The sequence below is a fragment of the Ricinus communis genome, chromosome 9 (assembly GCF_019578655.1).
Source record: "Ricinus communis isolate WT05 ecotype wild-type chromosome 9, ASM1957865v1, whole genome shotgun sequence".
Classification (NCBI taxonomy): Eukaryota; Viridiplantae; Streptophyta; class Magnoliopsida; order Malpighiales; family Euphorbiaceae; genus Ricinus; species Ricinus communis.
Window position 1 is genome coordinate 5,251,770 of NC_063264.1, and position 26,928 is coordinate 5,278,697.

Consider the following 26,928-nt stretch of genomic DNA (forward strand, 5'->3'; position numbering starts at 1 on the left):
ATTTTTTAAATTTCTAATTGTGAATTTATAGTTACCTTTTACTACTAACATGTGATAAAATTGTGAAAAGAAGGACAAATTTTTTGAAAATAGGATGAACAAAGGGCATTTGAACAGGTTTAGGAACGCGATGGGTTTGTTTGATTTCAACTGTTATGAATCATATTTGGCCTCAAGATTTTCCATAATATAGTGCATGCAAAGCACATTGGGGGTTTTATTTTTCAAATGCATCCCACATTGCTAAAACACAACTCTCCTTTTCTCTTTTTAAGCTTACCGGAAACACACCCAATCAGCTGGGGTCGGTAACGTGGCCTTGTAACTCAAGTGAGGGCTTTAAGGTGATGGGATGTTGGCTCTAGCCAATGAGTCGGGTTCAATTGGCTAATTGCTGGCTTGCCCAGTCCAAGTCAAGAGTTGGGCCTTGTAGTCCTAGCGAAAGCTGGGATTATTCTGCCCCTAAAGTGGGAGGGTACTGCGTGAGGCTGGTTTCACAGAGCAGCGTTCACCTCCCGCTCTTGACAGTGGATGGATTACAGGCCGGTGCCGTTTGGTCTCAACATGGCTTCATTGGTTGATCTCAATTAGACTATCACCTTTTGTTTTTCCTTTTTTTTTTTTTTTTTTTTTTTTTAAATTTCACCAATTAGACTCTCACTTTTTTTCAAAAAAAGAATTCACTGAGGGCAAATGTATATAACAATAAAAGTGCAGATACAAAATGTGGATAAATACGGGCAATCGTAATTTTTTTTATATTTCACGACAATAAATAAAGGGCAAATGTATATACTAATGAAAATACGGATACAAAATGTGAATAAATATGGGCAATTGCAAACATAATAAAAGGGTAAAAGGGTAAAATATGAGTTTCTATCTGTTATACTTTCTCAAATTATGTGAAAAGTAACTTACTATAAATATTTTGTACTTCTTTTGACAAAAAATAAATATTTTATACTTAAACAACAAAATCAATACATATAATCTATTGCGTGACCTCAATTAGATAATTTCTAATTTTATTTTTTTTATAAATATTTGTAATGTAATTTATTTTTTGATATATTTTTGAAACTAAATTTTGAACCCTTTTCAAGTTTTGTGAAAAAAATTTATCAAATCGTAGTTGGAACTCTAAATTCTAAAATAAAATGACAGGACGATCAACCCTTTAATCTGGCGTTCGGAGCGAAAAAGCAAAGTTTTTGCAAACCACTATAGTGCCTTATATTTAAATAGTAAGAGATATACATATAACTTAAATATTACAATTATTTTCCTTGTATCATTAATTGATGTCAATTAAACTGTCACTGGTTTCTTTTTTATAATATTTGAAAAGTAATTCATTTATTTTTTATATACACCTATTTATAGTTATTTTATACTTCAAATAGTAAAAGATATTAATATAATTTAAATACTATAATTACTTTATGTTAGTTGACTCAACTAGACCATCACTTTTTTTCTTTCTATATTTGTTTGCGAATTAATTTATTTTTTAATAGACACCTATTATATATGTTTTATATTTAAATAATAAAAGATGTAATTTAAATACTATAGTCGCTCTATGTATCACTCTCTAATAATCGGCCAGCGTGGACCACTAGATCAAGGCTACTCTTATTCGGGCTCCAAAGTGCAAACCCTGCTGGTTTCGGAGGCGGGAACGCGAGCCATTATCAGACCGCAGCGCGCAAATCAAAAATCACGACCGGAGCATAGAGCAAAACACAATCAGTTCGAAAATGGAGAGACACAGCTCCAACAACGATTTCCACACTCTACTAGAAGCCATCAAATCTTCAGATGTAAGTTCCTTCAATTATTATTGCCGTTGAGTAGTACTTAAAATTATATAGTTTTGCATTTTGTTCCCAGTGATTAGTACTTGTAATTCCTTTTCTATTTTTCAGGTTGTAGAGAGCCGAGTTCAGTTGCTTGTTAAACTCACCGAGTTAGATTTACCCGAGAAATCTGACGCGGCATTACTTGCTGAATCTCTCGCAGTATCCTAACCCATATCATGTTTGTCCTTCGATATACACAATTTGACCTAAATCTTGTAATATCGGTGCTGTTTGATGAAATGCCACGTGTCTTGCCTTGACAATAAGCTAGAAACTTTGGGAAGATTTCACTTGTTTGGATGTTTCACAGTGTTTGCTAAACAAGGCGATAGTAGAGGTGGCTGCAAAATATGTAAATTTAGACTTATCAGCATGTTTACTACAATTTCTTGAACTTGGGATAAAGGTTGTTATTATTGTTATAATCTCTTCCGTAATTTACTTTATGTGCGTCCTGATTGAGTTAAATTAACCTTAATGAGAGACTGCACATTTGTTAGGCAAGCGTATGGTGTGGAAAGCATTTGAAAATGACTGTTATGTCCAATGCAGACTCTCAAGAAGAAGAACATTCCAACATTTTTTTTCAGGTGTATAATAATTTAATAGTCGGTTTAAATTCAGTTCTTAATGCGTTTTGTTAGTTTTAATCCAACGTTTATTTATTTTTATGATTTTATAGAAAGTGCATGAAATGTCAATCTCACATTATAATCAATAAGATGCGCGCTGTAACTTCACATGCAGTTCTTCTTTATATGCGTGCCAGTCCATTTAGGGTTACTGCAGGCGTGAATTTATACTTGTAGTCTTTTGCTTAACTAAGTCTCTCTTTTAGTTGTTCATTTCAAGTTCTCCCACGATGAGCATTCTTTATTCACACTTTAGACTTTTTATCTTTTTGATTTATGAATTGATCTGTAGTTTTTGCTTCCAATAAAAGCAAACACTTACCACCTTTAACCATGACCCTTTGAATTTTTTCAAGATTTTTGATGCTTACAGCAATCAATTTGCTAAATTAATTAAATTATCACCTGGTCTATAGATGTTATTTGCTTGCTTTATTATAAATTTCTTTTAACAAACATTAACCTTTTTGCAGGTTCTTTTAGATTTCTTAAGCCTCTCTGCCACTAGCATGATAGCTTTGACCAGATACCCTGTCATGACTGACAATGATTCTGCAGTAATTGTTGAAAGATTCATATTGGAACAGCTAAATTTGACAAGGGATGTAGTATCAGAGGCTAAGGTAGCTGCTTGTTGCTTTTTGTTTCAATGCTTTTCATCCTTGGATCATGGAATTTGTGAAGGCTGAGCTGGTTGAATACCTATTTGAATAAAAAGAAAATCACATACATATTGCTAGATTAACTTCATTCAGAGCATCTTTTATGTGCTAGGAAAATATATATTATAAAAAGCTAAAATTATATATGTATTTGAGCTTGCAGGAAATATAAATTTCAGCTTTAAATAATCACGCCATTTAACAATAAGTTTTCTGCTCTTTGTTTGCCTAAAAAATTAAACATTTATCCATTTCTAAGGTTCTGTTTTCCCTGTTACAAACAGAGAATCAGTTGTGGCACAGAAGTACTGAAGGCTGCACAGATGGTGATTGATGCTGTGATGAGATTATGCAAGGAGTATTTCCTAGCTGTGAATTGGGATCCCTGTGATGCAAGATTTGAGAAGGAAGAGAGTAGCGTAGACCAGAAAGTGGTCAATAGTAGGAATCATGTTATAAATATAACAAAATGCACCATAGAGAAATTGTATAAACTGGGCATCCTTGCAGCAAATGATGGTGGAAATCTGGTAACCGTTCTCAATGTATCATGGAAAGGTGTGGTTACTTTGCTTCAGCAAGGCAAGGAAGTGCTAACCGAGGGGGTAAGCGTGCAAGATATTATTGTAACCCTAATTTCACTTGTCAATGAACCTCTTAAGTGTGCAGCCGTGGCTTGGTCTTCTTTGGAGGAAACCATTTCCATGACTGAAGCTAGAAGGATATTTCTTCCAGCCAAGTTTTATCTTATTAATGCAGTAAAAATATCCTCTTTCTATCCATGCCAAGCATATCTCGTATACAGGGAGGTGTCACACTGTGTCCTAATGATTTCAACCTTCAGGATTTTATTGAGCTTTCAGAAGCTTTTGAATACTGCCAGTGAAGTGTTCTCAGAACTTTTAGAGAAGACGTCCATCGATTTGCTTACTTCTTTACTGAATTCAACTGAAGTAAACCAGGAGCAGAAGCTTGAACTTTTGGACTGGATATTCGCTGATGAATGCTGCTCAAATTCTTTCCATGGCGATTTAAGTAGTTTTTATCACTTAAATTCCATGGTTGAAATCTTTTCTGTAAGTTCTGAATCTATACCTCAAGAGAGACTATTGCTGCTAGGTCGGATTGCATTATTTCATACTTTACTAAGGTATTCTATTTATGTTGAAGAAGATGTCCGGAACAAACTAACAAGAAAACTTGGGTGGCTTTTGGATATATTAGTTGATGAAGAGGTGTATTCTTCGTTTCTTGATTTGCAAATTCTAGTATCATATGGCTGTGGGAAAACAATTGAACTGGTTTGGCAGCCTATTTTTTCTTCCCTTTTGGATGCTTTAAAAACCTTCATGATTTTGGTGTCTTCAAGTTCCGGTTGGGTGGAGATGGAGGCTTTTCTGCTTGAGAATCTTTTCCATCCACATTTTCTGTGCTGGGAGATGATAAGGGAACTTTGGTGCTTTTGGTCGCGTCATGCTGAATCTGACATGGTAAATGGCATTCTTGATAAGTTTCTCTCTTTAATGAAGCTACTAGCATCTCCAGAATCTGTTCTTATTCATGCTTCTCCTCTGAGGAAAATAGCAAGAATAATCTGCTCGCTTCTTATGAATGGGTCTTCATCTATAGTAGACCATGTCTACAGTTCAGTCATTGGTGATGGGAAATCTCACTGGTCATCAGTCATGTATATAGCTTTGCTCTTGGAAGGTTTTCCTCTTAATTCATTGTCAGATAACTTGAGAAGTATTGCTAAACAGAAAATTGTTACTGATTATTTTAGCTTCACAGCAACTTCTAGTCATAAACTGTCGACTACCTGCAGTTCCGGTGTATTTGGGTTTCCAGTTTTCACTCTATCAGCTTCTCTGCAGTCACAGTGAGTAACCAATTCCTTTTCTGTATGGCTGTTCCAAAACATAGCTGAGATCAAATGCTTTGTCTTCCATTTAGGAATACTCACTAGACTAACCTACAAGGCTTATATAAAAATCTATGTAACAATAGCTAGTATTGACCTTCGGCGTTAAATATATAAAAAAGTGCCTATTTCTTCTTTGTCATGTACACGGACATTGGTGAAATTATTAGGTGTGCCAAGCATAAATGTTAACACACTCGGATGAGAGGTGGGTGCCACAATGTGGAGCCCACTAATTCTGTTAGTCTGCGGTATCGCCCATGCATTTGGCACACTCAATAATTTCTCATCAACATAGGTGTAGATACAGATGCAGTTGCAGTAGGATGTCTCCAAGTGCAAGCATAATTTCTTTAGTGATCATTGAGTTTCAAATATGCCTATGCCAGATAATTTCTCACAAAATTTATCCCGTCTATCATTTAGAGTTAGAAATGATGAACAGAAGTTTCATGACTTGTAGACAGGTTAGCATATCTGATGTTGACATGAAGAGCCTCAACTTCTTAGTTACCACTATCCGCAACTTCAAAAATGCCGTGCACAAATTAATGAAGGAACATTATCATAAGCTTTTAAATGAGACACTGGGGATCATCTCAAATCTAAAGCATCTATATAAATCTGATGAGATAGAGGAAGTTATCCTGGAGCTTCAGAACCTGTTTATCTCAGGGCCGGCAGCCTCTGATCCTCTATTGTATCAGTGCAAACCATACCTGCTGCTTTTTATGGGAGGACTTGGGGACATGGATATGTCAGAGAGTGATAATTGTGCAAAGAGCTGTGCTGTGTGGGAGTTGTATCACATGCTATTCAAGGAGCGACATTGGGCGCTTGTTCATCTTGCAATTGCGGCATTTGGATATTTTGCTGCTCGTACTTCTTGCAACCAGCTATGGCGATTTGTCCCTCAAGATGCAGCTCTTTCATATGATCTTATGTCAGGAAATGAAGCAAATGAAGAGAGATTTATGTCCGAGTTAAAGGCATTTCTTGAGAAGGAAATGGCTGTTCTCACTGTTAGTCCTAGCCTCGAACAACTTCAGTTGCTTGTGAAGGAAGGTATCATGCTGAAAGAAATGGTTCAGAGGATTTCAAGTATCCAGATAGAGACTATGGAATGTGAAGATGTTGGTGTTGACGTCCAATCCAATAAGAGAAGAAAACTCCCTGATGGAATCAGCAAGGGAGTGGAACTACTCCATAGTGGTCTGAAGGTAATTGGTGATGGCCTTTCCCAGTTGCAGCAGAATCACTTTGAATCTAGTGAACACCATGACAAGTTTTTGACTCATGTTTCGCAACTGCAAGATGTGATTACTGATATAATTGGTTTAACTAATGAATAGTTGCATTATTAGTTTGTTAACGTAGGCTTAAGAACCGAGGCAATGACTTTAAATTGTATAGGTACAGCTGAAAATACTTGTAACTGAATGTTGAGCAGGTATGTATATTTGCCCATAATCTGATATTGCATGTTCCAGAAAGTATTCTGTGATATGGAAATGGACCCATTTCACGATGCGCTGCATAGCATTTGACAGAGCAATTGTGTGAAGTGAAGTGAGTTAAACAAAAAAGACAACAGTCTACAAGTGTTTCGAATTTATTGGACACAAGTGTTCAATATTATTAGTTGCAGCTTGAGAAAACCTTGTGGGTGTATTAGTGCAAAAAAAACAACAGGCTCATTCAGACTGGTATTTTGTTTAATAATATTTCAACCCTTTTAATGCCTTAAAGTCGTGTTTTCATGCTGAAATTTTACCTTCTATGATCTTATACCCAATGGGCGGTTTGATTGAGCAGTCTGACTAATGAACTGGGAATCTGGGATGAGGTCTATCTTCACATCAAGATGATGATTTTGAGTAGCAATATTCAGGGCCCTAATCAGTTGACGGCGATATTGTGTTGCAGTTCCCGACCCCAGAAAAAGAAAAATACAGATGCCTATTTATGATTTGCGATTTTGCATCTTGCCACTCATCCTATCAATGTTCCATTTGTGAAATCAGTAAGAAATGTTTTGTCAGAACGACATATTGACGAGGATTAAAGCTTACATTTCCTTCTTTTTTTTTAAAATTTTTTTGGTGATTAAAAATTCAGATCGGTTTTTGATTCGTGCATATTCCAATTTTATTGAATGTTCTCGAAGGGACGACTATATGCAATGGTAGTGATGATATTGGGTTCATGTGTTACTAGATTAATGATGTGACATTAATGACGTGACAAGTTTACAATCTGTTTCTTTTATAACAGAACAAGTTGCTGAATTGTAAGGGGATATAAGGGGAAAGGGAGCTGAAATGAAATTATCAATAGAATTACATTCTTCTAAAAATACTCTCTTTGTGTGAATTATTCTTCTTGTGTCCGGATCTTATTCTTCTTCATTAAGATCCCGTACTTAAAGGTTTGAATTTGTTGTTTGATTAAGAATATCAGATTCTTTTCTCTCTATCTTTTCTTCCATTGAATTACGTTATCATCATGCCCTCCTAATTTTAACTGGAGATTGAATGCTGTTGTTGGAATAATTGTTTGCATGAGAAATTTGATTTTTTTAAACAACAGTTTTTCCGTGAACGAAGAGAGAAACTGAAATTGCCATGTAAATTGAAAAGATTTCTTAGAAATATCTTAAAGTAAAAAAAAAAAAAAAATCCTTTTTACTGTGTAATTCTTAAAAAAAAATATATATTTTTTTTTCAAAAATATAATATGGTAAAAAAATAAAAAAATAAGATTTCGTTTTTGTAATTTTTCTTAAATTAAACTTGAAACTAGAAAGTTGAACGCTGAAAAAGATTTACGCCGTTGCCGGGGATCGAACCCGGGTCACCCGCGTGACAGGCGGGAATACTCACCACTATACTACAACGACTAGTTGTTGACCCTCCTTTGTTTTTCAACCTCCATTTTCTGTTTATCCATTCCCAAGTTACATTTTCAACCATAAATGGCAATATGGAGGGCATCATATTTATAAGTTGCAGTAGCTGTAGCTAAACAATTTTTCCAAAAGGCTTTTGAGGAGAGAGAAGTTAATTTCTTGTAGGACAATGAAACTGGTGAGAAGTGCACATATTGTCATAGCTGTTGGATGAACAAGTTACACTTGGAAGCTTCTCATTCAACAGCTCTGATGTACAAAAGTTTAATTGTGTGGACAGAAGTTTTAACCGAGAATCTATTTTATATCTGTCTCCCCTGTCTTTCTGCTCAATTTAGTTGATAATTTGCTTTCATTGTGAATCAAGAGTGCAAAACAAAGGATTAGAGCTATCTATCAACACCTTCCAATTTATCAGTTGCCACTTACAACATACAGAGATACAGAACAATTCCAAATTTGGGCAGACAAAAACACATTCGGAAAAAAAAAGCGAAAAACATAAACAAATCATTCTGCAGCAGAATTTCTTGTTGTCACGCTGTTACTCCTCTCAAATTTCTTCATCCAGCAATGATGTTTCGAACACTGGCATGGGCTTTTCCCCGTCTTGCTCGAACTAAGCATCCGTTTCTCTTCTTTATCATCACCAACATCTACTTCTTCTTCTTCTTCTCCTTCTTTACCATCCTTATTCTCTGCCATTTCGTTTCCGGCTTCGCTTCTCTCACTTGCCTCCTTAGGAATCATCATCTTCTTCTTACTGTTTCTGAACAACTCTCTCATTTTCTCTCGAACAACACAACAATTTTCCTCATGGGACCCCTCACAAAACCCACACTTCACAACCTTTTGCTTCGTGCCTCTAATGCTTTTAACCTGCTCAAAACTGAAAGCCAACCTTAGTGCCTCATTTAAAGAATTGGGTTTATGGGGAATTATCCAATCTTTAAAATTTCCCATCAATCCGTCTATGAATATCCATTTAAGCATATTATCTGATAATCCATGATCAGGCCATCTCTTCAAAATCCATTGCAATCTCATGAAATAAGATCTCACAGATTCATCACTGCCTTGATTTAGCATCATAAGATCGGACCGCAATTGATCAACTAATTTAATTCTCTGATACGCTTCTAAAAAAGACAACATTATTTCATCCCAAGAAAGTGAAGGATATGGTTGAATATTAAGATCATACCAAAGTGCAGCCTCATTTTCAAGAGTGACAGGAAAGATTCTCATCATCATATCAGTAGAAGAAGCATTATTCGCTCTGCAAACTTTGACAAACCTGCTTAAATGTGCTATAGGACATTCATTAGAATTGCCATGAAAGACTGGTAATGGTGCAACATTTATGTAAGAATTATTGGTTTGAGAGTTACTGTAAGAACTTGAGGATAATTGGTCAGCATTGAGACTATTGGTAACGGACTCTGATATTATGGGCTGTTCTTCATCATCATCTTCAATTTCATCATCATCATCATTTGAATCATAGGGAGATTGAGATGGAGAAGTGCTTTCACTGTAGTCATGCCTGGAGGAGAATTGAAGAGATTTACGTGAGTTTTTGGCCTTGCGAGTCATGATTCCTTCCACAATTTTTTAAAGCAGAATGGGGCATAAAAGGGGAATAATTTTCGAGTTTTATTATGCAGGGTGACGGTTTGCAGTTAGTTTCTTTTGGAGGCCTGAAGGCAGCAGTAGCGACGATTACTTGTAATGACGTCGGGGACCGTACTGGATAAAAAACGATTTCAAAAATTTACCTCTTTCTACTGTGGTAATTTTCTTTTAACAGTACAGAGTAGGCTAAATAAAAGCAGAGTAAAGTATGTACAAATTATGGTCACAGGAATCTTGGTTTCTTTTAGCATGATTCTGTACAACAGGTGATTTTCTGTAGCGATTTTGTTTCTTATAAACTTTATTTTTATTTTCTTTTTACTTATTTGGATTAAAATTCTATCACGTTTCTAATTTACATATTTAATATGAAATTGAACAGTTGCGATTTTATTAAAAATTTAAATTTAAAATTTTAAAAATAAATAATTTTTTATTGAATTACAAATTTTAACCATTAATTTTAAATTAATAATTAATATTATATAAATATATTCTACCATATTAAAGTTAAACATGGCCGTACCAAATATGGAACAGTGCGCTTAAAAAATGGATGTCCTACCACTTACTTTGGATGGAAAATTGCAGGATACTTATGATATGTATCCATTTTGGTAACCAATTGACACCAATTTAATGGGTCCTTTTGTTTTGTTCTTAAGGCTACAGCATCATGCATCATTGCAGTCCATGTTGCCGTGGTGCGAAATGCAAGTGTATGTATATCACTTTTGTTGGGATAAATTAATAATGAAAGGGAAAGCTCTGCATTTCCAATATCCAACTTCTTTTCCATCGTCATGTTCCATTTGAACAGTGTTTTGATGGGAATTTTTGTTTTCTTTTCAATTACTATTCTGGGTTTCTTTTTGAAAAAAGAAAAATGATAGCCATGATCTAATTAATGTTTAATTTCCTTGGGTGCATGCAGCATGTGCATGTCAAGCACTAGACTGCTGATTAGATCACATTTGGCTTAGTTTTATGTTTAATTAAATAGCTCATATGGACATGTAGATTATAGAAAGAAAAGAGCTAAAATGGACAGATTTTCCATTTTCCTTTTTCTTTTTTCTGACATGACAAACAAATTATTGCTTTGCAAAAGTTGGAGTTTCCATAATTTGCATAACAATTGTGGCTAAACCTTTTAAATATATGTTTGACCATATTAAAGCTAAAGTATAAATTGCAATTATTATTTTTAAAAAAAATATTACATTGGGAAAATACTTTAATTTTCCTCACTGTTACATCCAACAATATTAACTAGCAAGAATTTTATATCATTTACTGTTATTTTCTTGACGCATATATAATTAATTTAAATATCCAATTATTATATTTAAAAAAATAATAATTTATAAGTAATCTGCTCGATATTTTTATTTTTAAGAATTATAAGAGATTTTTAGTCCGAATTTCCTTTTAAATCAATATTGTTATTGGTGAGAGTTGAGTATCTCTTTAGCTCACTAATGCACGTACTAAGCCTTTTAGAATAAAAGAATTGAGAGTCGTTCATATAAAATTGTAACTCTGATATTATATATTTTGACTATAGTGTAAATGATTGGAGAAAAAATAATATTGACAGATATGGTTGTGAGGTCAAAGAATTATCTTTTACTAACTTAATAATAAACTCTTATCTCTCTTAAATCTATACGAAATTATGATAGTTTCTGTATATGGAAACAATGAACAAAACTACTTTACAAAAAAGAGAAACGGTAAAGTTTAATGCAATGCATGGTAATTAATTAGATTATATTAAATAGGAAAGAAATCTTCGAAACCACCCTGTACAAAAATCTCTACAGATTTCATCAATAATTAGGTATCCAAAAGAAGCTCTTTGTTTTTGTTTTTTTCCTTTTTGTTGCTTTGCTTTGCTTTTATAGCTACATATAATATAAATGACATTTTTTGACAACAAAAGCAGAAAACAAGTAAAAAAAAAAAACCCATTTCACATCTATACTATTTCCTTCCATAAAAAAACATGAAGATCAGAACAAGAACTCAAATTCTTCTCATATTCTGCCTTGCCTTGGGCATCGTTTTCTTGTCACTATATCAACCTGAACGTTTTGCAGGGCTTGAGTATGATGTTCGTGTTATCAATGGCTTCACTAACAACTCATCGTTGCCTCTAGTTATTTGGTGTACTTCTAACGGAGATGAACTCGGAGGCCGAGCTCTTCAAGAAGGAGACGATTTCAGTTGGAGTTTGAGGACGAATTTCTGGGGTTCTAATAATTATTTGTGCACAATGAAATGGGATGAAAGGAGAAGAAAATTCGATGCGTTTAAGGTTCCTAGGGATATTTATCGGTGCAGTCTTTTCAGGAGATGTTCTTGGTTGGTAAGAGAAGATGGTTTTTATTTTAGTAATGATGAAGTAAACTGGAAGAAAGACTTCTCTTGGTTGTAATCTTTCCATGCTTTTGACTCCTTTGAAATTCCAAATTTTGTACCCCTTTTAGTGATTATTATACATATGTTTTCTTCCCATGCATTATATTACATAGTCGCTGAAAGAATACTTTATTAGATGTATAAACTTGAATTATGTCTTGTTAGATTTTATTTGTTACTTGGAAAGAACAGTTTTGAAAAATTCTCATTGTATGCTTTTGTTAGTCTTTTCATGCTATTGGGTTTTAATTTGATGTTCTGCTTCTAACTATCTTGAAGGTAGATGCTGCGTGAAAATATTTCTACAGCTTTTCTTGTCTGTGATGTCTGCCTAGAATAATGGCCTGTGTGGGATGATTATGGATGTTAAAAACAAAAGAATTAATTCTTGTTTTTATCAATTGATATTTTCAAACTTATTTTTGAAAGTAACTATTGGTTAATTTTTCTTTGGGGGAAAGAGTTTCAAAACTTGAAGAAAGTTGAGAAGTATTTTGAGAAAGAGTGATGCAACACACAAATGCAAGTGGTGCAAATAGTGCATCGCTACATTATGTGTACATAGTACAATAAATAAGAGAGTGACACGTACTATGAATGATTGGTATAGTCTTTATTATTGAATACTTAACGAATATATATTAATTATCTATTGGTTTAATGTATTGGCGGAGGTATTAATAAGCCCAAACAAGAATTTTTCTTCTTTATCCTTTTCTTTCTCAATTTCTTTTATCTTTGTTTTAGTCCTTAACAAAAATTTTATTTTCAAGTTTAGTCTTTCAATTTCTTAATTTATTCAAAAAGTCTAAAAAATTTTCTACTCAACCTTAATCGGAGACTCTTGATACCATTAAGGAGAGCTGCTCTTACTGCTAAGGCAAAAACAAAGAGTTACTTAGAGATTGCTCTGACTTATGTTTGGATTTTCTAGACTCTTTAGCCTTCTCATACTCCTAGTAACAGAATCCAAAAACTTTTTATTCTTAAGAAAATAATTTTTAAATTCACTATTTTAGAATCAATTTTTCTAAATGCTTAGCAAAATTATTTACTGAGTTATTCAGATTTTCCAAAAATACATTCGGAAAATTAAGTTGATTGATTATAGAATTTAACAGTCCTATTACTGGATACTTGCCTATTCCATGATCTAAATGAAAGCAATTAGAATGAGGGCACTTACTAGTCATTAAACAATGATGCAAAATGACCAATGTTTCGATTCAATCTTTTGTTTGTTGAATTCTTTGTTCAATACATAATTGTAAGTAATAAAACTAAATTTTCTCCTCTAGCTTATATTAAGACTAATCCTTATAATTTTGTTGAGGTTAGTCCTCCCATTAATGCATAATAAGAATTAACTTTTTTTTGAAAACCTTATTGCATCCACTAAATTTCTTACATAAAAATATGTATATAGAAATTCAGAGATTAAATAAAATTATTTTTCCATTCTCCACTAACTTGTTTGGCTAATTGTAGGTTACTTCTTTCTTTCTTTCTTTGATAAAAAGATTATTTGCCTACTAAATTTCAATTGATATATATTTTAGTCACATTATAATATTCCCTAAATGCATATTGGTGAAATTTTTTAGAATTCTATATAATAATTATGGTTGTTATGTTGAGATTTTGAGTTGTTAGGGTTGTTAGGATATGATAAGTATTTATCTTTTAAATTTAGGATATGATAAGTATTTATCTTTTAAATTTAGAGTCTAGCTATTAAGAGTTTGTTATTTAGTTTCTATCAAAGTCTTACATATAAGTATAAATATAAGGCTGATGTATCTCTTTTTGAAATCAGAATACAATAATGAAAACCTAATTCTTAGGTTATTTATTTCAAGTTGATATCAGAGCCTATAAAAAAAAAAAGAGGCTTTGAAACACTTAAAACAACATGAGTGGTAGAGATGGTGAACCATCTGGATCGAAACCTATTATCATTCAATCTGAAGGAGCATTCAATGCAGGAATTATGCTTACAGAATCAAATTATGATGTATGGTCTCAACTAATGGAAATGCATATTGCTGAAAGAGAAAACTTTCCTATATTCGGGGAAAAACAAAACCACCTGCTGAATCAGAGGATGGGTATGAAAAGTGGTATGCTGAAAACCAAAAGGTGAAAAGATGGCTGCTAATGTCTATGAGTCCAGAGATTATGAAGCGATATTTACGCTTATCCAACGCCCCATGAAATCCTGGATCGCTTTATCAAAAGCTTTCTATGATGGCAGTGATGAGTTGCAGCTCTTCGCCTTAAACCAGAAAGCATTTGCAGCCAAACAGAATAGAAGATCTCTCTCTGAATATTATGGAGAACTAACTGCAATTTTTCAGGAATTGGATCACAGAGACAAAGTGGTCATGAAGGATCCTGATGATGTGGTTGCGTACAAAAAATCTATTGAACGACTACGGGTGCATATATTTTTAGCTGGACTGGATGATCACTTTGAGAAGGTTCGTGGAGAAATCCTACGTCAGGAGTCTACTTCAGGCCTAGAAGAAAGCTATGCCCTGATTCGACGAGAAGAGAACCGCCGTGTAACATTAAAAGGAGACTACGGAGACTCCGATGCTGCTGTTATAGTGATTCGCAACAAGTCAAAGACATCTATTGGTATTAGAAAGTCCACACAAAAATGTACTCATTGTAATAAGTCAGGCCACATCAAAGATTGTTGCTTTGAGCTTGTAGGCTATCCAGATTGGTGGGATCAGAATCGAGGATCACAAAGAAGGAAAGCTAAGAATTCCCTGATTTTCGCTGTTGCTGAAACCAAAACAAGTGAGGACAATGTTGAATCAACTTCAACATTAGTAGCAACCACAAGCAAGAAAGGTAAGGTGTTTAATGTTTCTACATCTGTTTGTGATAATACATGGATAATTGATTCTGGTGCTTCAAATCATATGACCTTTGATTCTGGACAAGTTAAGAAACTTAGACCATCCTTACAAAAATCTGTTTTGATAGCAAATGGTAATGAGGTTCCAATTATTGGAGAGGGATCTATTACTGCCACCAATTCTTTAAATTTAGACTCAGTTTTAATTGTTCCATCATTAAATTACAGCCTTTTATCTGTTTCCCAAATAACATCAGCTTTGTCTTGTATTGTTATTTTTTGGCCCAATTTCTGTTGTTTTAAGGATATCCAAACGAAGCAGACGATTGGCTGTGGTATTAGGCGAGGGAATTTGTACTACTTGGACATGCAATTGAATACTTCTTCCAAGTTGCATCATGCGTTTGCATTGGATGATCCAAAGAAGGAAAAAAATGAAGCAGAAATCTGGTTACAACATAGACGACTAGGGCATGCTTCTTTTGGCTACCTAAAAAAGTTATTTCCTGGTTTGTTTAACAACATTGATGTTTCTATTTTTCGTTGTGATGTTTGTGAACTTGCCAAGAGTCATCGAATCTCTTTTTCATCAAGTTTTAATAGAGGTCATTTACCTTTTATGATTGTTCATTCTGATGTTTGGGGTCCATCTAAAATTTCAACTTTGGGGGGATCTCGTTGGTTTGTTACTTTTATCGATGATTGCACAAGGATGACTTGGGTGTGCTTAATGAAATCTAAGAGTGATGTGAGTGCACTATTTCAGAAATTCCATACACATGTTAAGACTCAATATAATGCACATATTCAAGTGCTTCGTAGCGATAATGGTGGTGAATACCATAACTCTGAATTGAAGCATTATTTGGAAGAAAATAGAATTGTCAATCAAAGTACATGTGTTTATACACCCCAATAAAATGGGGTAGCTGAAAGGAAGAATAGGCATTTACTAGAAGTTATTCGTGCCTCATTGCTTCATGCAAAAATGCCATTATCATATTGGGGAGAAGCTCTTACTTCTGCTGCGTATTTAATTAACCGAAGTCCTTCACGGACTCTTGATTTTCAGACACCTTTTCAGGTTCTTAATGATACTACAACTGCTCCATCAACATCAAACTTACCTCCTCATGTCTTCGGCTGTGTAGTGTTTGTACATATTCATAAACATCACCGCCATAAGCTTGCTCCTCGAGCAATAAGATGTGTATTTCTTGGATATGCAACAAATAAAAAGGGGTACAGGTGTTATCATCCTCCAACTCGATGTATGTTCATATCTATAGATGTAGTCTTTCATGAAGATGTGATGTATTTTGAGTCTGAATTTCCGGAGGAGAGACATGAAGAAATTCAGACATTAGATTATCAATTTCAGGAGGAGTATGAAGTGGTTGATAATGGTGTTGGTGATCACTCAGAAAATCATGGGATACGTATTGAGCAAGAAGATCTAACTCCATCGATTGAAGAAGAGTCCTCGGTGAAGAAGACCACGAATCCCAAGTCGAAATACCACGCCAATCACTACTGAAGATATTCCTATTCTTGAACCCGATCCACCGAGAAAACGATTACCAGAACGATCCACCAGAGGTATTCCTAAACTTAGTTATGAGCCTGAAATTTCTAGTAAAGTTAAATACCCAATGAGTCATTATGTGTCGAATAATATCCTGTCAGAATTAAAATAAGTCACTGTCAAATCAATTATCTACTGTATCTATTCCTAACAGTGTGCAAGAAGCTTTATCTGATCCAAAATAGAAAGCTGCAATGAACGATGAAATGAAAGCCTTGCAAAAGAATGAAACATGGGAGCTTGTTGATTGTCCAGCAGGAAAGAAACCAGTAGGGTGTCGTTGGGTCTACACCATAAAGTATAAAGCAGATGGCACAATCGAGCGATTCAAAGCAAGATTGGTAGCAAAAGGATACACTCAAATCTATGGGATTGATTACACTGAAACCTTCTCTCCTGTAGCTAAAATCAGTACTGTGAGAGTGCTATTATCCTTGGCTGCAAATTTGGGTTGGTCATTACAGCAGTTTGATGTTAAGAATGCTTTTTTACATGGTGAATTATTCAAAGAAATCTATATGGAGCTTCCACCTGGATGTATGTCAACAATGCAAAATAGGAAAGTTTGCAAGTTGAAGAAATCGTTGTATGGACTGAAACAATCTCCACGGGCATGGTTTGGGAGATTTTCTAAGTCTATGAAAGCTTTTGGATATCATCAGAGTAATGAAGACCATACTTTATTCATAAAGAAGGCAAATGGGAAGATCATAGCTCTCATTATCTATGTGGATGACATGGTAGTTACAGGAAATGATCCAGAAGAGAGGAAGGCATTACAAGAATACTTGTCCAAAGAGTTTGAAATGAAAGACCTGGGTTGCTTGAAATATTTACTTAGGATTGAAGTTTCAAGATCAAAGAAAAGAATTTTTCTGTCCCAAAGGAAGTATGCATTGGATTGATTGCATGAAACTGGAATGTCAGCATGTCAACCAGTTGACACACCAGTTGAGGAAGGCCTGAAGTTGTGCATTGAGGTAGACCAAGTACCCGTTGATAAAGGAAAATATCAGAGACTTGTAGGAAGATTAATGTATTTAGCTCACACAAGACCTGATCTTGCGTATGCTTTGAGTATTGTTAGCCAATTCATGCATAATCCTGGAGAAAGACATATGAATACTGTCATAAGAATCTTACGGTATTTGAAGTCTGCACCTAGAAAAGAAATTTTGTTCACTCAACATATGGATTGGCAAAACATAGAGGTTTACACTGATGCTGATTGGGCTGGATCAATCGATGATAGACGATCAACTGCAGGATATTTTTCGTTTGTGGGTGGAAATCTTGTGACATGGAGAATCAAGAAGCAAAATGTTGTTGCTCGGTCTAGTCACGGTGAGTTCGGGAGGAATGGTACATTGGTGTGTGTGAAGCCTTATGGTTAAAACAAATTTTGGAAGATTTAGGTTACACACTGAGGCAGCCGGTTAGATTGTATTGTGACAATAAAGCAGCACGTGATATAGCTTATAATCCAGTACAGCATGATCGGACAAAGCATGTAGAGGTTGACAGATTTTTAATCAAAGAGAAGTTGGATGAGAATATCATAGAATTGCCTAAAGTATGTTCTGAAGATCAGTTGGCTGATATCCTTACCAAAGCAGTCTCGAGTCACATGTTCTTTAAGTGTCTAGGCAAGTTGAACATGTATGATATTTATGCACCAACTTGAGGAGGAGTGTTGAGATTTTGAGTTGTTAGGGTTGTTAGGATATGATAAGTATTTATCTTTTAAATTTAGGATATGATAAGTATTTATCTTTTAAATTTAGAGTCTAGCTATTAAGAGTTTGTTATTTAGTTTCTATCAAAGTCTTACATATAAGTATAAATATAAGGCTGATGTATCTCTTTTTAAAATCAGAATACAATAATGAAAACCTAATTCTTAGGTTATTTCTTTCAAGTTGTTATAATAAGATAAAATTATTTAACATATAAATTGAGATTAAATTTATAATATATCACAAATTGATTTTCATATTAATAAAATATTTCAAATTCATATTAAAATTTAAGCTAAATATTAGTTGTTTACCCATGCGTTATTTCTATTATAAAACCTAGTTCATAGGTACAATTTAATAAAATTTTTAATGTTTAATATTATTTATAATATTTTAAAGAATAATAGTAAACTAATTATTTTTAAATATTATTTTTAATTTTTTAAAATTATATTATTTCTTAGAATTAGAATTATTATCTAGTTAAAAAATTAATTTATTAGTTAATATAATATTAAAATATAATTAATATATTATTTCTTAGGATAGAATTAGTATCATTATCGGATTAGAAAAATATTTATTAGTTAATATAATATTAAAACATAATTAATATATGATATTTTTTAAGATTATAGTCAGTATTTAATTAGAATGTAATTTATTAATTAAATTAATAAAAATTACAAAATGACATATAAGATTGAATTCTATGTGTAAAAAATAAATACATATATTAAAATAAAAATTTTATCTATAAAAAATTAAACACACGTGTGAAAAAATTTAGGTTTCATAAATTTATATATATAATGCATTATAGACGTAATGATCATTACTTTTCAACTAGGTTATTTTTCTCCATCACTTAGAAATAAAAAAAAATTAAATAGAAAAGCTCATTTTACATAATCATGAGCATACACAATGGAGCCATAGACAGTCAAGTGAAATCTAATACACGAAATAATTTGATCTATGGACAACATCGTATAGATTTTTAAAGCTCATTTTTCATATTTGTATACACAAACATACACATCATACGCGCATTCTATTACACATGAGTATTAACAAATTCTTTTTCATACAATATAAATATATTTAAATTTATCAATTCTAATTTTATTTTACTTAATATTTGAGAGGAATAATTAATTATTGGGAAACCCTTAGGCTAATAAAAAATCAATAACATTTACTATAAAATTTAAGTGATAGCAGTATTTGCTCTCTTTCAAAATTTGATTTTTATAATTATTACTCAAAAATTTGCTCGCACTTAATATTTAATTCCAATAATCAATACCCATAAACTAAAATTTAATTTCATAAATAGAAAAAAAAAGATATGCCTTAAAATCCTTTTAAATATCAACGAATTAGCATACATGTTTATCCATTAAGCTGATGCAAACAACACATGATTTGTATTCTTTTGTTCCAAAAGAAATTGACATTTTGATAAAATTAGATTTCCAATCAAAATAAAAGAGCCTATTAGGATCAGATTAATCTTGGCACTTATCCAAGATGAAAAGACAAGGAGATATTTTGATGCAACTCTTGATTTGATCAAGCTGGTTTTTTTTTTTTTTTTTTGTTTTTCTATATTGACTATCACAAATAACAGTGGATTTGTTAGCCAATCCACTGATTAGCAAGCATTATAATAAATGTAACAATTCGAATAACACAATCACACGTACAATTTCTTATTATTTGGATGAGAGTTTGATCCAACATAAATTGACCGGTCGCTCTCATATTATTGTTGAAATCTTCTGCAACTCCTGCACATGAAGTCGGCCTGCACTATTCTTGTAACTTTATTATATTTTTGATCAAGCTCGTGCCGATATTTAGGGATTTGTATCTCTCACACATTGTTAAGTTATTAATTTTTTTGAGGAGTATTTCTCCCACATTGCTAAATTAACAATGTTGAGGTATCTTTCGAGCCTATATAATAGAGGCCTCACCTTGTTATTCTATCATCCCAAAATAAGAGAAAAATATTAGAGAGTTAAGCAATTATTTTTCTCCTATTATAAAGAGAGAATTTTAATGTTTTTTCCTTTATAAATAGAGAGTTTGTAACTTCTATTATTTTTTTATAGTAAAATTCTTCTATCATTGCCTGTGGTTTTTACTCTAATTTGTTTAGGGGTTTTCCACGTAAATCTGTGTGTTCTATTGTGTATTTTGTCTCACTTTATCTTTATTTTCTCAAATTATTAGCTGTGATTTTGCTCTATCAGGTTCATATTTTTCTTCAATTGGTATCAGAGCTTGGTTGGTAAGAAATTCCTTAAAATTCTGTGATTGCAGCTTAGTTTGATCTTTCACATTAAAATGAGGTTTTTTTTTTAGGTTTCTTTGGTGCAACAGAGCTTGTGTGGAGTAGTAAGAATACTTACAATTTAGGGAAGGTTATGTCTAAGGAGATTGGTATTTAAGAGGTCCGCTTGTGACCCTCCAGTCTTTCCTGGAAACTTACCTAGTGAGTTGTGTTCATTACTGCGGTTCATTTTACAAGCTAAAAGGCACCGTTTGTGATAGAAGCAATGACGGCAAAATTTGAGATTGAAAAGTTCAACGGGAGTAATTTCTCACTGTGGAAATTAAAGATAAAGGCTGTATTGAGAAAAGACAATTGTCTTGCGGCTATCAGTGAACGACCGACAACACTCACAAATGATAATAAGTGGAACGAGATGGGTGGAAATGCTATTGCAAACCTTCATCTGGCATTTGCAGATGGGATCTTGTCCAATATAGAAGAAAAGAAAACGACAAAGGAGATTTGGGACCACCTCACTAGACTGTACGAGGCCAAGTCATTACATAACAAAATTTTCCTTAAGAGGAAACTTTATACATTAAGAATGTCAGAATCCACTTCAGTGACAGATCACCTTAATATCTTGAATACTCTATTTTCCCAACTCACATCTTTGGGCTATAAAATAGAGTCACAAGAACGTGCAGAACTTCTACTCCAAAGTCTACCTGATTCGTATGATCAACTCATCATCAGTTTGACAAATAATGTTGTTACCGAAATTCTAGTCTTTGATGATATAGCAGCCGCTATTCTTGAAGAAGAAAATCGGCGAAGGAACAAGGAAGACAAGCAGGCAGGTTCACAACAGGTGGAAGCCTTGATGGTGATGAGAGGGAGATCAACAGAACGTGGTCCAAATGGGAGTCACAATCATGGTAGATCAAAATCAAAAAGTAAGAAGAATTATAAATGCTACCATTGTGGTAAGAAAGGTCACCTGAAGAGGGATTGTTGGAGTCTGAAGAATTCCAATCCTCAAGGAAATGTGGCATGCACTTCGGATGATGGAAATGTATTGTGCTGTGAAGCAGCAATATCAACTGAGAGCAGGAAGAGATTTGCTGATGTATGGCTTCTTGACTCAGGAGCAACTTATCACATGACCTCTCGAAGAGAATGGTTCCATCATTATGAACCTATCTTAGGAGGAACTGTGTATAGTTGTGAAGATAATGTCTTAAAAATCATAGGCATTAGAACTATCAGGTTGAAGATCCATGACGGTACAGTCTGCGCTATTCAAGGAGTGCGACAAGTGGAAGGTCTGAAGAAGAATTTGTTATCTCTGGGACAGCTGGATGATCTTAATTGCATTATCAAAGTTCAGAAAGGAATCATGAAGATTAGCCGAGGAGCGCTTGTAATTATGAAAGGAGAAAAAATTGCTGCTAATTTGTATATATTTTTGGGAGAGACTGTGTATAAAGCAGAAGCATCTGTTGCTTCAAGTAGTTCAAGCGAGAGATCTGCAATGGTGTGGCATCAGAAGCTTGGACATATGTCTGAACAAGGCATGAAGGTTCTTGCAGAGAAAAATATACTTCCTGGTCTCACAAATGTGTCATTACCCTTTTGTGAGCATTGCATAACAAGCAAGCAGCATCGACTACAGTTTAATACATCCAATTCTAGAAGCAAGGATGTTCTAGAATTAGTTCACTCTGATGTATGGCAAGCACGAGTTTCATCACTAGGAGGAGCTAAGTACTTTGTGTCCTTCATTGATGATTACTCCAGGAGATGTTAGGTGTATCCTATCAAGAGCAAGGGAGATGTATTTGCAGTTGTTAAAACTTACAAAGCGCGGGTTGAACTTGATTCAGGCAATAAGATCAAGTGTTTGAGGACAGATAATGGAGGAGAATACATAGGTAATGAATTTAATAGCTTTTGCAAGCAAGAAGGCATCAAGAGGCAGTTCACTACGACATACACTCCCCAACAAAATGGAGTGGCAGAGCAGATGAACAGAACTCTGTTAGAAAGAACTAGAGCATTGTTGGGAGCTGCAGGCCTAAATAAGGCATTCTGGGCTGAGGCAGTTAACACCGCTTGTTATGTGATTAACCGGTCTCCATTTACAGTAATTGATCAAAATACACTGATGGAGATGTGGACTGGGAAGCCAGTTGATTATTCAAACCTCCATATATTTGGAAGTCATGTATATGTGATGTATAATACCCAAGAAACTACAAAGCTAGATCCAAAATCCAGGAAGTGTTTGTTCTTGGGATATGCTGATGGTGTGAAGGGGTATCGCCTGTGGGATCCCACTGCCCACAAGGTTATAATCAGCAGGGATGTAATCTTCTTAAAAGATAAATTGAAGGGAGAAGATGATAGCACTTCAAAAAAAAAAATAATTAGAGACTACAACTATACAGGTGGAAAGAAAGTTTACAGAAGAAGATTCTTCTGAAGCAGCACCAGAGCACGAAGAGGAAGAACCAGTCGAGTTTGAAGAGCCAGCCGAGTTTGAAGAGTCAGAACTTGGAAAGAAAAAACAAATAAAATTTACACCAACCTGGCAGAAAGATTATGATATAGGCAGCAATGTCACATACTGTCTTCTAACTGAGAAATAGGAGCCATCAACTCTCCAAGAAGCAATGAGCAGTTCAGATGCATCTCAATGGATGGCAGCAATGCAAGAAGAGATGGAAGCTCTACATAAGAACAAGACTTGGGAGCTTGTGCCACTACTACAAGGAAGAAAGGCCATTGGCAACAAATGGGTCTTTAAGATTAAAAGAAATAGTGATGATCAAGTGGAGCGGTTTCGTGCAATAATGGTGGTGAAAGGATATGCTCAGAAGGAGGGATTGACTTCAACGAAATATTTTCCCCTGTGGTTCGATTAACAACTGTTCGAGTAGTCTTGGCGATGTGTGCTACATTTGACTTACATCTAGAGCAGCTAGATGTGAAAACAACTTTTCTTCATGGAGATCTTAAGGAAGAAATTTATATGCTCCAGCCAGAAGGTTTTAAAGAAAAAGGAAAGCAGAATTTGGTTTATAGGTTGAACAAATCTTTATACGGTTAAAGCAGGCGCCGAGGTGTTGGTATAAGAGATTTGATTCCTTCATCATGAGCCTTGGATACAACAGACTTAATGCAGACCCTTGTGCATATTTCAAAAGGTTTGGTAAAAGTGATTTTATTATCTTACTGTTGTATGTAGATGACATGTTGGTAGCAGGCCCCAACAAAGATCATATTGAAGAACTAAAGGCACAGTTGGCTAGGGAATTTGAAATGAAGGACTTGGGACCAGCAAACAAGATTCTAGGGATGCAAATTCAAGGGCGAAACAATAGGAAGATTTGGCTTTCTCAGAAAAATTATTTGAAGAAGGTCTTGCGACGCTTCAATATACAAGATTGTAAGTCAATTTCTACCCCACTTCCTGTTAGTTTCAAATTATCCTTTAGTATGAGTCCTAGCAGTGAAGAAGGAAGGATGAAAATGTCTCGAGTACTGTATGCATCAGTAGTGGGGAGTTTAATGTTCGCGATATTTGTACACGACCAGACATTGCACATGCAGTGGGAGTAGTAAGTCGGTACATGGCGAATCCTGGCAGAGAGCATTGGAATACTGTAAAGAGGATCCTAAGATATGTTAAGGGAACCTCAGATGTTGCATTGTGTTATGGAGGATCAGACTTTATTATCAGAGGATATGTTGACTCAGATTATCCAGGTGATCTTGATAAAAACAAATCTACTACAGGGTATGTGTTCACACTTACTGGCGGAGTTGTGAGCTGGGTATCAAAACTGCAGTCAGTTGTGGCGACATCAACAACAGAAGCAGAATATATAGCAGCTACACAAGCTAGTAAGGAAGTAGTATGGTTGAAAATGATGATGGAGGAACTCGGGCACGAATAAGAGCATATTTCTCTGTTCTGTGACAGTCAGAGTGCCTTGCATCTCGCAAGGAATCTAGCTTTTCATTCAAAGTCAAAGCACATACGAGTCTAGTATCACTTCGTTTGTGAAAAAGTGGAAAAGGGCACTGTGGATATGCAAGCCTATATAATAGAGGCCTCACCTTGTTATTCTATCATCCAAAAAATAAGAGAAAAATATTAGAGAGTTAAGTAATTATTTTTCTCCTATTATAAAGAGAGAATTTTAATGTTTTCTCCTTTATAAATAGAGAGTTTGTAACTCCTATTATTTTCTTATAGTAAAATTCTTCTATCCTTGCCCGTAGTTTTTACTCTAATTTGTTTAGGAGTTTTTCACGTAAATCTGTGTGTTCTATTGTGTATTTTGTGTTACTTTATCTTTATTTTTTCAAATTATTAGCTGTGATTTTGCTCTATCATATTCATATTTTTTTTCAGCTCAAATATCAACTTGCCTTGCTCCCTTAGCTAGGGTTTAATCCTGTCGGCTGGCCCAGTTAAGAAAAATTATCATAAGGTTCAACCTAAATATGGTTTACTTGAGTGAATCATTAATATTACCACATGAATTCAAATTGGCACTCTAATATTTATCTGACATAAAAGAAAGAAATCATAGAAATTCAAATAAATTTCCCTTGGAGTCTTCGGATTTAAATTTTATACATTGAAATTTATATGGTAAAACTCTTTATATTTTAATTTTAGTATAACTAAAATTTTGTTTATCTGATTTTGAGAAAAATTTGAACTGCAAAGAGAATGTAACATCATAAATTTAATATTTATAAGAGTTTACATGGTTCATGGTAGTATGACATCACATCCAATTATAATGGATTCTTTGATATGAATTGAATTTATATATGCTGAGAAACAAACATATTTTTATGGATTGCAAATGAAATCTGTCCTTAAACATTGAGATATGCATAACATATTGATAATTAATTTTATTCAATTTGCTCCTCAAGCGAAAAACAAAGTAGTGGTGGGTCAATTGATCATCTGAGTCATTCGTCAACCACCATTGACAATGATATGCATAAACCAAGTGTCACCATTCCTGCCCCAGGGATTTGGTTGCCCATGTTTATAGTTATAGTGAATGAGGAGAAACAAATTTAAAAAGCTATGTTGGCGATAAGGCAATTTGCATCAAACCAAAGCATGCTCTCAATCACTTGAGAGAGATAGACAATTAATGAAGAAATTTCCACTCTCTCCAAAACTCTCAAGTACCCTTCAGAGGTGGAGATAAATCATACCATAGCACAATATATCTGTATAAAGATAGTCTTTCTCTCTTTGATATAAAACAAGAAAGGAAAAATATGTGTAAATATAAGAGCAATAAGGGACCTACATGGAGACCTCAGTTCTCATCTAGACCCTTCCTATAACATTTTTCATTTTAATGATGAGTTCTCTCTATGTTCTTTTTTCTCCCTTAACAAAAAACAATTATATTATTATTTAGCTTTTTGGTTTATCTATCATTAAAACATTGGAAGAATGATTTTAAAGGAAAGGAAAAGAAAAAAATAGCAATGAGAAGTATAAACTATGGTGAGCCTAAGAATTAATATTCAGCTGCAGGTGTCATTGGTACTAATTTTGGAGAATGCCCTGAAATGAAGAAGACTAGGTCCACCACTGCATAAGGGTATTTTTATCAACGGATAGGAAACAAAGATTTGTATAATCTTTACACTGTGACATTACCGAGTGTTTCCCATGTGCTAGGCATAATCTTATCGCTGCCATTGCTCTCTCTTCCCTGTTGGACTCATTACTTAGCTTAATGCCATTGAAAGAGATAGCAACCCAAATAACAATGGGAAACTGCTCCTATTCATTAGCTTTTTATATATTTCTGAAAAAAAAAAAAAAGCAATTAGGCTGTAATTTCATACAGTTCAATTTGGAAAAGATAAAAACAAATGTTCCCTGGTCTTTAGGCAAATATTCCCTTGAGGTACATTTTCAATTTTAAGCTATCGGTTTGCGTTGGACTATATATACAGATGTAAAATCAATTAAGTGACAGTATCTAATGTGTTGCATGTTTTTTTCAAAAAAAAAAAAAAAGAAAAATTTGAAAGATATGTATTCTTATAGAAGACTAGCCCAAACAAAGCCCAATAAAGTAAAATATTTCAATCTAACATAACAAAAACTGTTATAGTACCTAAGATTGCATAGATAAAATGGTAAGAGTTTTTTCTAATTTAACCAAAATTTTGAATTTAAATATTTGATATACAACTGTTTTAAAACTCTTGAAGAAATGCTTTACTAACCTTTATACAAAAAGAAAACTGCTACAGTTGATGTCAGAGCTGTTGTTGCTAGATCGCTGCCGCCGCCACCATCTTTTGCTGAAACAATTCTAGAAAGAACAGCTCCCGCTGGAGCG

General features: G+C 34.0%; 3 protein-coding genes and 1 non-coding gene across 5 annotated transcripts; 2 read left to right on the forward strand and 2 right to left on the reverse strand.

Moving 5' to 3' along the window:
• Positions 1-1,587: 1,587 nt before the first annotated feature.
• LOC8267900 lies at positions 1,588-6,573 on the forward strand. 2 transcript variants are annotated; one of them, XM_048379502.1, is made up of 7 exons: positions 1,588-1,826; positions 1,932-2,024; positions 2,137-2,271; positions 2,366-2,455; positions 2,971-3,120; positions 3,444-5,038; positions 5,544-6,573. In XM_048379502.1, the coding sequence occupies exons 1-7, from the start codon at positions 1,764-1,766 to the stop codon at positions 6,430-6,432; spliced, it is 3,015 nt and encodes a 1,004-aa protein (XP_048235459.1). In that variant the 5' UTR covers positions 1,588-1,763; the 3' UTR covers positions 6,433-6,573. The 2 variants fall into 2 exon arrangements, with proteins under 2 accessions (XP_048235459.1, XP_048235460.1); XM_048379503.1 differs by lacking the exon at positions 2,137-2,271.
• Positions 6,574-7,390: 817 nt separating this feature from the next.
• LOC125371135 lies at positions 7,391-10,159 on the reverse strand. Its single transcript, XM_048379504.1, has 2 exons — positions 9,193-10,159; positions 7,391-8,877 (listed from the first exon to the last, which is right to left on the reverse strand). The coding sequence occupies exons 1-2, from the start codon at positions 9,582-9,584 to the stop codon at positions 8,499-8,501; spliced, it is 771 nt and encodes a 256-aa protein (XP_048235461.1). The 5' UTR covers positions 9,585-10,159; the 3' UTR covers positions 7,391-8,498.
• On the reverse strand, positions 7,908-7,979 carry TRNAD-GUC. The gene has a single exon. It is a non-coding gene; the product is annotated as a tRNA-Asp (tRNA).
• A 1,287-nt stretch (positions 10,160-11,446) lies between the features above and the next one.
• On the forward strand, positions 11,447-12,143 carry LOC125371126 (S-protein homolog 2-like). The gene has a single exon (XM_048379473.1). The coding sequence runs from the start codon at positions 11,632-11,634 to the stop codon at positions 12,061-12,063; it is 432 nt and encodes a 143-aa protein (XP_048235430.1). The 5' UTR covers positions 11,447-11,631; the 3' UTR covers positions 12,064-12,143.
• Positions 12,144-26,928: the final 14,785 nt, after the last annotated feature.